Source organism: Stegodyphus dumicola, chromosome 1 (genome assembly GCF_044657685.1).
Source record: "Stegodyphus dumicola isolate Sdum_Otavi_A_Nest chromosome 1, ASM4465768v1".
Classification (NCBI taxonomy): Eukaryota; Metazoa; Arthropoda; class Arachnida; order Araneae; family Eresidae; genus Stegodyphus; species Stegodyphus dumicola.
The window spans coordinates 77,242,715-77,255,201 of NC_140768.1; the positions used below are offsets into that span (position 1 = coordinate 77,242,715).

The window sequence follows — 12,487 nt, forward strand, 5'->3', positions numbered from 1 at the left end:
AGGTTTTAAAACTTCAATTAAAATGCTTCTCAGCAATGCGAGGAACTAATTTTAGAATTTGTTGTGGACAATAGGCAAAAAGAGAAGTGTTCATTTAACCACTCATCTTATTTCCAAAAGAATTCATCTTGAATTTGATTAATGTATGACTGTCAAAAATCTACAGAGGAAAGAAAAATCTTATTAACATAAAACAGCATTCATAATCATACCTTCATTTTTTATAGGGATATTTCATTGGCCCTGCAGTAATCACAGGTTTGCCAGACAACAGCAGATGTATGCAAGAAGAGATATTCGGTCCTGTAACTTGCCTTATGCCATTTGAAGATGACAAAGAGATTATCAACAGAGTCAACAATGTTAGCTACGGATTATGTGCAACATTATGGTCAAAAGATATTCAGAAGATACATTCAATCGCACCAAAGCTTGAGGTAAATTAAGTATGCTTTTCTATTACAGCTGCAACTAAGTATAAATTAATTAAGAAAGATTTTTCGAACGTATGATATTTCAAATTGAAACACACTGTTTTGGGGCAAAAAAAAAAAAGCAGCCTTAAAAATAATTCTGTCATCTCGAAATTTTGCATGCAAATGATTAAATTTTCAAGGCTAATGTGTGTTAACTTCGGTTACAGCGCGCTTTTCTACTGCGAAACTAGCATCGTATAAAATAGGTAACACATTTTATCTTTTCTCATTATCGATGTGGCAGTTCACTGGAGATATAACCAATAACGCCATTACGAGGTTTTCAAAGACTTTATGGACAAGTGGGCGACTTCGAACTTGTTCGCGTAGTAGGGATGCGCGAAGCGGGCTCGTCATACCGAGGAACAGGCCGCCGCCTGCTCCGTGCGAGCACGATTGTGCAAAAAGGCTGGCCGCAATGGTTGCTACAATGTACTCATCGGAGTAATCGAGGCTTTAGGCAGGCGAAGGTGCTCAAATGCTAGGCAAGGTCCGATGACTGCGCGACATGCCCGAACTGCCCCAACGGCATCTTTATCCGCTGTCCAGCGTACTACAGCCTTTTCCATACCACCAGTGGCAACTTCCACCATCTCACTGCGCTTGGCTGAGATTGGACTCCGCTCACAGCGGTCTTTAAACCCACAACATCGACAGCGTCATCTGGAGTGGTCTCATAGCTGATCATCATGGCTGCCAGCCTACTGTTATCGCATAGTGTTCAACAATGAATCCCACTTCAGTCTTGGAGCAGATGACCGTCGGGTTCATGTGTGAAGGGCAGGATCACAGCGTACCCAATCAGCCTTTGTTTTGCAGAGCCACACAGCAATTACCCCTGATGTGATGTTGTGGAGTGCTATCTCCTACGACAGCAGGAGTCATTCTGCATACGACTTAACATCTCAACGATATGATGATGATATTTTGAGGCCGTTTGCATTATCCATCATGGCATACTCTCCTGGAGCCATTTACCAAGAGGATAATGTTAGACTCTTCGGCTGGCATATCTCCAAGCTGTTGATGCTCATCTTTGACCAGCAGCATCACAAGACCTTTCGTCAGTCGAGCATGTATGAGATATGGTAGGCCGCTAGATTCGAGCACTCCAAAATGTCACAGATCTGGACAAGCAATTGAAGAATTTCTGGCAAAATGTTTCCCAAAATGAGATTAGGGTTCTTTATCATTCATTATATCAACATTTATAAGCATGCTTTGCCGCCAGGGAGGTTTCAACAATTACTGATTTGAACATCCAATTTGCAGTTACTAGCCATTGATGGGTTCTATGGCCTTGAATTTTTAATCATGTTATTTACCTGTATGAGCTTTGCGCAAATTTAATTTCAATAAAAAAAGTCTCTTTTTTCATGGTGATTCTTCCCCCCCCCAAAAAAAAAAGTGTATATTTTTTTCAGATAAATGAGAATCTTTTAGAATGATTTTCCTGTCAAAAGCACTATGTGCACTGTATTTGTTATACCGTAATATAAAGTTAAGAGTGCCTAGAATTTTGTACTTACTAGGTCTGTCATAATGCAGGTGTACCTGCGCTCTGCTTGACGCAAAACCGGAATTCACCAACTGATAGAAAGCAATCATCCGTAATGCTGTTGCAATTTAAGAATCATATCAGTTGATCTCAACTGTTTTTAAAGTATAGCTGTTTTTAGACGACAGATAATATTTTAAAGCCTTGCAGATTTTTTTAATCTTTAAAAGTAAAGTAAATCAAGGTTATATATTTATCTTTACTTTCTATGCCAAAGAATCCTCCAATTAAAAGCTATTATTAAAGCTGAATTATCTAATATTTTAGAGGTAACAGTTGAGTGTTATGTCGATTAATGCTTTATAGTTATAGAAAAAAATCCAACGGTATTTGCATTTATTTCAGTTTCTATGGAGCTTTTACACAGGAGACACGTATCTTATTTTGTGAATCCTTTAATGGCTTACTTGATTAAGTTAAGAAATACGTTGAATTTTTTTAAACTGAATTTTTGATAATTAATTCATCTTAAACTAGCATAATCGTGCATGAATGAAAAAAAAGTGTTTAGACTAACGTGATCCTTGAAATTATGGTTTCTTAATTTTTTTTTTTTTTTTTTTCCCAGGTTGGTACTGTATGGTGTAATTGTTGGTTGTTGAGAAATTTACATATGCCTTTCGGAGGTCAAAAATTATCTGGCGTAGGCCGTGAAGGCACGGAAGATTCCAGAGAATTTTACACAACAAAGAAAACTATATGTGTAAAATACGAATAAATTTTAAAGAATATTTTAGCCTAAAAATATGAATTGGGCTTCATTCTTCGCTATGATAACAGCAGTAAACTGAAATGAGAATTCTGAAAGAATATATGTAAAACAAATATACAGTTTAAACACAAATTAGCCTTTTGTTGCGTTGCTTCTGCAATGCAATTACCTCAGAGAGTAGTCTAACAAGATTTTATTATTTTGTATTGAGAATTAATATCAATGTTTGCGATGTGATACCACGGCTATATTAAAGACTGAAAAAATATGTTCGATGTAGTGTCGAATAATCGAATGTAATCAAAAGTCTTATTACTACATTACAATTCGAATTCTGGGATGATGATTGCTAAGGAAACGTGAAATAAAATGAGCGCATAGCATGCCGAAGACGAATCATCTTTTCTTCATTTTCGGAATATATGACATAAACAATATATTAATTTATCTTCAAATTATCAGACTTAAAGGGATGCTCGAGTTTTTCTTTTTTATGAGATTGCGTCTGAAATTTATTATTTCCCAAACTAGAAACTGGTGTATGTGATAAAACAATTTGATGTATTTTAGCCTAATAAATCAAGTCTTCTAAACCTGTTTTTTATCTTTTAATACTTCTTTAAGAATCATCAAAGTGTTCATGCAATCATAAAAAGAGAATGAAATAATAGCATATTTAACTAAATTTTATTTTTATTCATGAATAGATAATGATCAACGTTACAGTACACATTTTTTTACTTTTTTTTTTTTTAAATAAAGAAAAGACTGTAATACTTCCAAAACAGTTTTCTGAGCTTATGATTTTTAGATCCTGATGTTCACAATCAGAAATGATTCCTGCTCTATAAGTTCAGTATTAAATGAATTCAATACTTCTACTAACACATATACGGAAGGATCAAGGAGGTTTTTGTGTCTGAAATTTAAATAGCAAGAAAGAATAAATTAAAAAATTGTAGCATTACAAAGCCAGTTTAAACCATATTAATTGGGCATCATGTAAATTCGGAGCTTACTAAGATTTGGAGGTATTCACTCTAAATTACTGTTCCTAGACAGCTGCGTTAAATACAAATTGTTAAACAACTGAACTGACATGTTCCTCTCCGGCTTTTATAGCTTTTTATAGAAGCCGTTGCGAGACAGTCCTAGGTATTTCTGGAAAGCGAAAAGAGTAGAATTACGGTTACAGCTGACACAGTCAGTTACGTTTATCCAGTTTAAATATAAAATAAGAATTATCCATTTATTAAATGTACGTGCTCCTGTATTTTTACTTTTTCGTCGTAGCTTTCTCTTACAACTCGTCACGTGCTGCATTGTATGGGGAAATAAAACAATTGTAATTCTACTAAAAATAAATAACTAAATACAAAACTGTGCAATACTTCCCCTTCCCAAGGATTGCAAGTCCCGGGCAATACAGTCCCTGAAAAGGAAGCCAAACTTACAACTAAAGTATTAGTTCAATAATACATATTTGTAATACAATAACTAACAACATAAACAATAATTGCAATAAATAACTTAAAATAAATCAAATACAAATCAAACAAGTGCATAAATTTTACAAATTTAGAAACACAAAGACCATTGTCTTATACTATTTACATTATATACACTACGTACTATGGCCACAGTAAGAAGCTAATCTGTCGTAATGAGCAACTTTAGGTATAGAATTCGATGACTTACGGATCCGAAACACGACGTCGTTCAGCCTGTTTAGGACTGTGTACGGACCATCCCAAGGAGACTGTAGTTTCGGACACAGTCCTTTCCGTCGAGTCAGATTACACTACTACACCTTGTCTTCTTCGTTGAATTGATGTCCAGTAGCTCTCGTGTTGTATCGGATCTTCATCTTCTCCGTTGCCAAGTTGACTCACTCTCGTGCGAAATTGTGCATCACTTCAAACCAGGCCTGGAGATCTTGGATGTATTTCTCAGGTGATGAAGGCGCATCCGGAGGGCGACAAAACACGAGATCACAAGGCAGACTAAGTTGTTGACTACCGATGCGCATCTGGGATGGAGAATAGCCGGTAGTCTTGTGTTTCTCTTCGACCCTACTGTGATTTCGGCAGCTTTCTGAGCAGGGTCTTTCATACAAGGCATTGGCCTTTTCAGGTGAGGATCTCATCTGATTATGAAAAGTTATGTCGTCTGATGCTGAAAGCAGGTTGTTGTTTTTGAAGTCCAAGGAAAAATTGTATTTCCTTAAAATGTCCAAGTATGCAAAGATCTATAATCTCAGCCACATATGCCGCGTGATGGTAGGCGGCACTTCGAAACGTGATGTTCACGTTTAACTTCCCATATATGTCGATTTTATCACCTAACGTAGTCTGGAGGGTAACCAAGGCACTCTAGATATCTAGTTGGCCTTGGGGTAACACAGGATGGCGTCCAAATGAGTTTATCTTTAAATTGTTGAGCTAAACCTTTCCGAATGACGGTAGCATTAACTCCTATGTCAATGATCATATTGCAAGGAACTCCGTCGATATGCCCATTGATTCTTTACTGTTGTCACTCACTGCAGAAATCTTGAGGGCTTTAAAACGGAGTTTTTCCACTAGCGTTCAAACTTCGCTCCGCGATACGGCCATTAATCGTTTCCTGCGTCGTTGCTGGGAAATGGTCTTATTTTCTGTGCTGCAGTTCTTTCATACGTGGCCTTTAGCTCCGCAGTTCCAGCACTTTGGTTTCTTGTCACTCCTTTTCCGTCTCATAGCATTTAATTGTCTCTTTAAATCGTCTGTCTTACTTTCCGTCCTCTGGGGTATTCTGCAGTTCCTTCGTATTCTGCAGTTCCTTCAACACCGCAGTTCCAGCACTTTAGAATTGGTTTCTTTTCATTCCTGTTCTGAGTCAAGGCATTGACTTGAGTGGTAAAATCATCTCTTTTATTTTCCGTGTCCTGGGGTGTTCTGCAATTCCGTCGTATGTGGCCTTCAGTACCACATTCCAAACACTTTACAGCCAGTTTGTTCTCACCCCTACACCGTATGTATCAAAGCAGTAACTTGTCTGGATAAATCATCTAAACGAGGCATCACTTGATCCTCTGGCTCGTAAACTTGCACAGATCTGGCTGGTTGGCAGTCTCTAAAAGTTGCTTGCCGGGCTGCCTCGAATTTCATGGCGTACGCCAGAGCGCTTTTTAAGTCAATCACATCCGCAGGTCTTTCTGTATTTCAGAATCCCGGATACCGTCGATGAAGTACTGCAAAGACAGGATTTCTCTTGTTCCTGTCGGGAATATCAAAAAGCCAAGAGGAGACAGCCTTTCAACATCCGTGGCAAGTTCCCTGAGTGTTCGTGGGCTTCTATTGACAGGATTTTAATTGAAGTCTGCTGTAATCTTTTACACATTTCTCGCCAAAGCGCAGCTCCAACGTGACGGATAAAGCTCCGAAATCTAGTCTTTGGTTTTCCGAAAGAATCTGAAAAATATCCGCAGCGTCTGCTCCCAGAGAAGCAGCGATATGATAGGCTTAGCGCAGGAATCCCATCCATTCACTTCCGGCACTATAGAAAATTGTGTCTCATATACTTTCCAGGGGATCTTCCCGTCATACGTGGAACTTCAGAGAGGGACGAGTTGACATGGGTAAAAATTTAAAACAATCACTACTGCTTCCTGCCATCGCTACGAATTTCTCCAAGGTATCAATTTCTTTGGCGATCGCAGTAACCCTGTCAAACAGTTTGTTGTTCCACGGCAGAAACTCTCCCTATTTGTTCTTTTACAAAAGAAACTCTCCCTATTTGTTCTTTTACAAAAGAAACTCTCCCTATTTGTTCTTTTACAAAAGAAACTCTCCCTATTTGTTCTTTTACAAAAGAAACTCTTTTTCAGTTTGTCCACCTTTATTTTCAACCGCGTCTATGCTGCTTTCCGTATCCTCAAATTTATTTTCTGTTATGCAGGTAATTTCTCTTTTCATTTCTTCTTGTTCTGCTTCAATCTTTCTTCACCAGCTGTTATTTCTTTTTTAACTGTTCCTTGATCAGCTTTTATTTCTTTTTTAACTGTTCCTTGACCAGCTTTCTTCTCCTCTTGAATGGCTTTCATCTCTATTTTAACTGACTCTTGACCACCTTTCATCTCTATTTGAACCGCTTTCATCACCCCTTTAACTGCTTTCATCTCTCCTTTAAAGGAATCTTTCATTTCCCTTTAAATGCAGCAAAGGCTGCCACGAGCTGCCTTAACTGCTCCTCCATCGCTCTCGTGATTGGCATTTAATTCCACCGCTGCCACCAAAACGTGCTGCTTGCGTACGGGTTCGTAATAGATTCAATGTACAAGTTCGATAAAGAGTTAATAAAATTTATTCTCATCACAAGAAATATAACAAAACGTGAATTTTTCCTCAAAGATATTTGCACAATATCGCAATATAATCAGTAGCTATATAAGGTACCGCATCAAAACTGCTTCAAGAGAAACGTCGTCATTTCCATATTACAACCTGCCGCCAAATAGGTTACTGCAGAGCTAATCCAGTTTGCAGCAGTTGCGCTTTTCCTCCCCAATTCAGTTACCTGAAATTAATGGAAGTACTAAATTAATTAGATTAATTTATATCTGAAGGAACAGTGTACCTCTTTACTTAAAATTTTTTTTTTCCTCTCTCTCCCAAAAACATTAAGTTGTAACCAGGCCCGCGCCAAGCCTAATCGGCGCTGTCGTGCAAATGTCTAGCTAGCGCCTTTATGTAGTGACGACATTAAAGAGACATTACTTATGGTTAATATTAAAAATGAAGCATTATTAACAAAATAATATGAGAAACCAAAAAAATTACATTTTATCTTTTGCCTAAATATGCAAACATTTTGAGCTTTGTTAAAACCCACACTCAAACATATTTATTGAAGAATTATACATACATTTATGTTATAAAAAAGCCACCCAACCACTATGGTGGTTAGCGTTGCTGACTGCCGTGCCGAAGAGACCGGGTTCGAATCCCGAAGAAAACATGGATGTTTGTAAATATATAGTGTCCGTGAGGCATGCGGGCACTAAATATGTGAGGCGAAAGTCCTCTCAAAAGGTTGGTGGTAGGGTAAGAGAGATGGGAGACGCTCGGACCCGTCCCCCTAGGGTGCTCTGCATCAAAATTGGGGGTGAAACTGAGTTAAATCGCACTGTCAGCTGTATGATGCCAACAACAGGCATATCTTGCGTTCCTTGCCACGATTAATTTCGTGGGCTTGCGCTGACTATAGGTTAGACAAGTGTGCATTAGTCAATAACACATGTTATAAAAAATTAACACTGCAAGCGAAGCGAAATAATATACTAAACGCATTGGATACCAAATATATCACTGAACTCTATTTATTATCTTAAAATTAAAAACAAATTAATATACATATCTAATAAGTTTGCATGAAAAATTGTTGTTCGCAGCATAGTTTCCGACAAGGTTCAAACTGTGATGACAGCAGGGCAGAAAAAGTGCTCTGGGGTTGATATCTAGAGATATATCCAAAATTCTTTGCTGCACACCGCTATGTTGTTGGCAACGATATAGCTTAGAGTTTCAACCGGCGATGTTACATTTCGTCCAAACGTTTGCAAAAACTGCAGTTCTCACATAAGATGTATACTATTTATATCGCTTTGATTTTTATCAATTTATGCTTTTTGCAGTTTTTGAGCTGATCTTCTAAACATAAGTGAACGGAAATACCTAATGCCAATGCGTATGTAAGGGTACAGGGGGGCGCCGTAGACGCGTTTGACGAATTGTTTAGTCCTCTGTGCGAAATTTACCTAGTTTTTGTTTTTTGTGATTGCTTGTTGTTATTGTTATTCTACATAAAAAAAGGTAAGTGCAGTTAGATATTATGTTAAACTTAGGTTAGCCTTTTAATTAAAAAAAAAGCGACGATTTGAACATAATTACTCGAAAAATGTTTTTTACATAAATTATTTGTTTATTAAACTAAAAATTATTATCTTTTGAGAAGAAAGGATTGACATATTTCCGGAGCACCACTGAATTTAAAACAGACCTATTTGAGATTGGAAGTGAAATAAAAGTTGGTATTCTGAAATTAAAAATTAGAGATATTTTTCGATTTTTAGCTATACCGAAAACCGAAGGCAAATGTTTCCTTATTTCATGACGTCTTAAATACAGACTTTAAATTTGATTTATTTACTTTAATAAACAAAAGAGTACCACTACCTGCTTGAATTATTTGGTACTGATCTAATAGTTCATATATTTTTCAAGCAATGGTTTAAGGTATACTCCCCTTTTCAGAAGTAAAGTAAAATATTTCAAACAGTGACTTTCCGAGTATTTTAACTCACCCATCCGAAAAGGCTGAAATATCGCTAACAACTGATGCTTCCAATACTGCCATTGGAGCCGTTTTACATCAGATTGTGAATAATGAAAAACAACCCTTAAGTTTCTTTTCGCGAAATTTGACACCAGCACAACAAAATTATAGTGCCTACGATAGAGAACTCAGCCATCTATACAGCAGTAAAACATTTCAAATACATCTTAGAAGGGCGACCTTTTGCAATATACACGGATCACAAACCACTAACATTTGCCTTCCAACAAAATTTGGAAAAAGCTTCACCACGACAAACTAGAGAACTATCACATATTGGCCAGTTCTCAACTGATATCCGATTCATACAAGGGCATGAAAATACCGTCGCTTACGCTCTCTCTCGCATAGACACCATTTCTGTACCATCCGCAATAGACTTGCAAACTATAGTAGACTGTCAAGAAGATCAAGACTTGGAGATACTTAAAAACAAACCAAACTTAAAAATCCTACAGATCCCTATACCGGACAGCGACAAGAAAATTTACTGTGATACTTCTACAAATTATAATCGACCATACATCCCTGCAAAGTTTCGGCATAAAATATTTTCTTCAATTCATAATTTATCTCATCCTGGAATAAGATCCACGATAAAATTGAAAACACGACGTTCCATATGGCCCAATATGAATAAAGACTGCCAACTATGGACTAGAGCATGTTTATCTCGCCAAAGATCTAAAGTTCACAGACATACACAGTCATCTTTGGCAGAATTCAAAGTACCTCCACACAGATTCCAACATTTAAACATAGATCTGGTGGGTCCGCTACCTCCTTGTAAAGGATTCAAATATCTTCTAATCATCATCGATCGTTATACACGATGGATCGAAGCGGTACCGTTAGAAGATCAATCAGCAGAATCTATTGCTAAAGCTTTGATTTATACTTGGTTTTCACGCTTTGGAATTCCGAATCACATAACATCTGACCAAGGTCGGCAATTTGATAACCAATTTTTTCAAGCTTTAGGAAAATATCTTGGTTTTCATACAAACACTACAACTGCGTACCATCCACAGGCAAATGGCCTGATCTAAAGACAACACCGAACTTTAAAAGCAAATCTCAAATGTCATCTACTCGAATCAAAATCATGGCTGGAAGCATTGCCTTTCGTTCTTTTAGGCATAAGATCTGCCATCAAGGAAGACTTAGGTTGCTCATCCGCAGAACTTGTATACGGAACCCCTTTAGCATTACCTGGTGAATTCTTTTCAACAGTACCTCATATGAAACAGTCTGAATTTTCTCAAAACCTTCAGAAAATAATAAGAGATATGAAGCCAAGTTCTGCCACCACCCATGGAAATAGGACAGTCTTTGTTTCTAAACATCTTTCCAACTGTTTTCACGTATTTCTATACAACAACATTAATAATTCGTCGCTACAGCCTGTCTATCTTGGACCGTATCCTGTAAGAGCAAGAAAGGAAAGTATTTCGATATTGAAATCCGAGGAAAAGTTAAAAGAGTTTCGATAGACAGACTAAAGCCATGTTTCCTAGTGCAAGATTCTGATATTCCTTTTCAAAACTCCCATTCCCAGAAAGCGGAACTTGGGGAAACACCTGCACTCAAGAACACTGAAGAAAATTCAGAAACTCATCATGAAACCAAGACTACTAGAACCGGCAGACATATGAAGTTCCCCAGTCACTTTAAAGGCTATCTTCCATAATCGCTGTCTCTAGGAAGGGGTTGTGTAGTTTCGCTTCAGTTCCGTCAAGTTTCTAATTAAATTTAGTTAAAGCGGAATGGCACCACATTTTAGTCTCCGCGAAGAACGAAGTTAATAGAGTTCGGTTTTCTGTCACGCGATTCGACGTGCATGTAAAATGTAAATACGTTTTATGAATAAGAATCTATAACTTCGTAAGGAATAAAATACTGGTTCTATTGGAGTCAGAGAAGTGTTATTTTCCTATATTTGCATACTAGACACTTCAATGTGGTATCTGTAACTGGGAATATATCGAATGCTTGCGCAATTGTTTGGCATTTAAATAACGGACAAAGTGGTAGTGCAGAGCTGAGCAAAATTCTGAGCTTATATTGGCTACCCCCCCCCAAAGAATTGACTACCTTTTTATACAACTTGTTCGCTTTTAAAAAGTCTAGTAATTTTTGCTGCATTTTGTATTTACTTAAGAAGCATATACAGAACATAAAGAAATATGCTTCAATAAAATAAGACATTCTCTCACACCCAATACGAAGATGCTTTTAGACTCAGAAGTTTCATCACTCTCAACACGAGATTTTTAACATCTAATGTAGGCATGACTTATGTTTCTAAGAACATATAAATAAATATCAGTATTGGACATCATCTCCCTAAAACGACCAAATCCTCTGCATTGGTAGACAATCTATTACTGTAATAACAAGGGTTCTCAATCAAGAAGAACTCTCACAGTTTCAGGGAGAGAATGAGGCCGTCCTTTTTATTTATCTGATAAGTATTTAGTTTATGACCAAATAAAACTACTTCTATTAAAATTTTGGTTTTATCAACACCTTCTCGTTTAATTTATAAAGAACATTAAAAAATACTCTACATTTAAATAAATGTATATGTATTTTTCGAGTTTGGAAAGAATGGTGGGGGAATGATTGTCTAGCAATGATGAAAGGGATGCATGGGGCTAGAAAGGTTGAGAACCACTACATGCATATCCAATTCGCATGAATCACGCATCGAGATTATTTGATGGGACAATTAATTATCTATTCAGATTTCTGGATTATATATATCTCAAATATTTTTAACTGAGTGAAGAATTACAAATAAAATTATTTTTCAAGTTTCAAGCAAATGACATTTCAATTTGTATCATCTTAATGTTTAATTTCAAAGGGAAAATATTTAAATAAAAGTGAAAATATACAAACAGTTTTCAGTATATGCAAAAATATACCATATATCAGAGTTCAGCTAAATACAGTTTAACTTGTATTGCTTGTATTTTGAGAAAATCTCATATATAAATGAATTCTTTTTGAAAAAACACTTTTCGTTAAGAGTTTCTGTTACAGTTTTTTAAACTATTTGGTAAATTTTGAAGGCGTATGATTTTTTTTATTACAGGTTCTAAAAAGAAAAAAAAAAAAAAAGGGGGGGGGATGCTGTGAAATTGTCATCTGTGTTAGGTATCAAACTGGAACAAATGTTAACTGAAGAAGCTTAACTGTACTTGCATTTATAGACAAGGCACTGATAATGTATGTTTATCACACATGTAAAAATAAAATTTTTGAAAAGTGTTTTATTGACTGTATTTAGTTCTTTTCCACTGAATTACACTTTTTACATTATTCTTACAAGAGGTTTATAAGGCACATTTCTGCAATGAT

The 12,487-nt window shown here is 36.6% G+C and overlaps 1 protein-coding gene across 2 annotated transcripts in view; it reads left to right on the forward strand.

Annotated features, from left to right (window-relative positions):
• The window catches only part of LOC118199589 (2-aminomuconic semialdehyde dehydrogenase-like), a 56,385-nt gene extending 43,988 nt beyond the window's left edge, over positions 1-12,397 (forward strand). The window contains exons 8-9 of one of the 2 annotated variants that reach the window (XM_035371484.2): positions 228-437; positions 12,222-12,397. In XM_035371484.2, the coding sequence (XP_035227375.2) occupies positions 228-437; positions 12,222-12,311 (300 nt within the window). In that variant the 3' untranslated portion in view covers positions 12,312-12,397. Of the gene's footprint in view, positions 1-227; positions 438-2,602; positions 3,344-12,221 lie in introns of those variants that run through there. The other variant, XM_035371483.2, reaches the window with a different exon arrangement.
• The last annotated feature ends 90 nt before the right edge of the window (positions 12,398-12,487 follow it).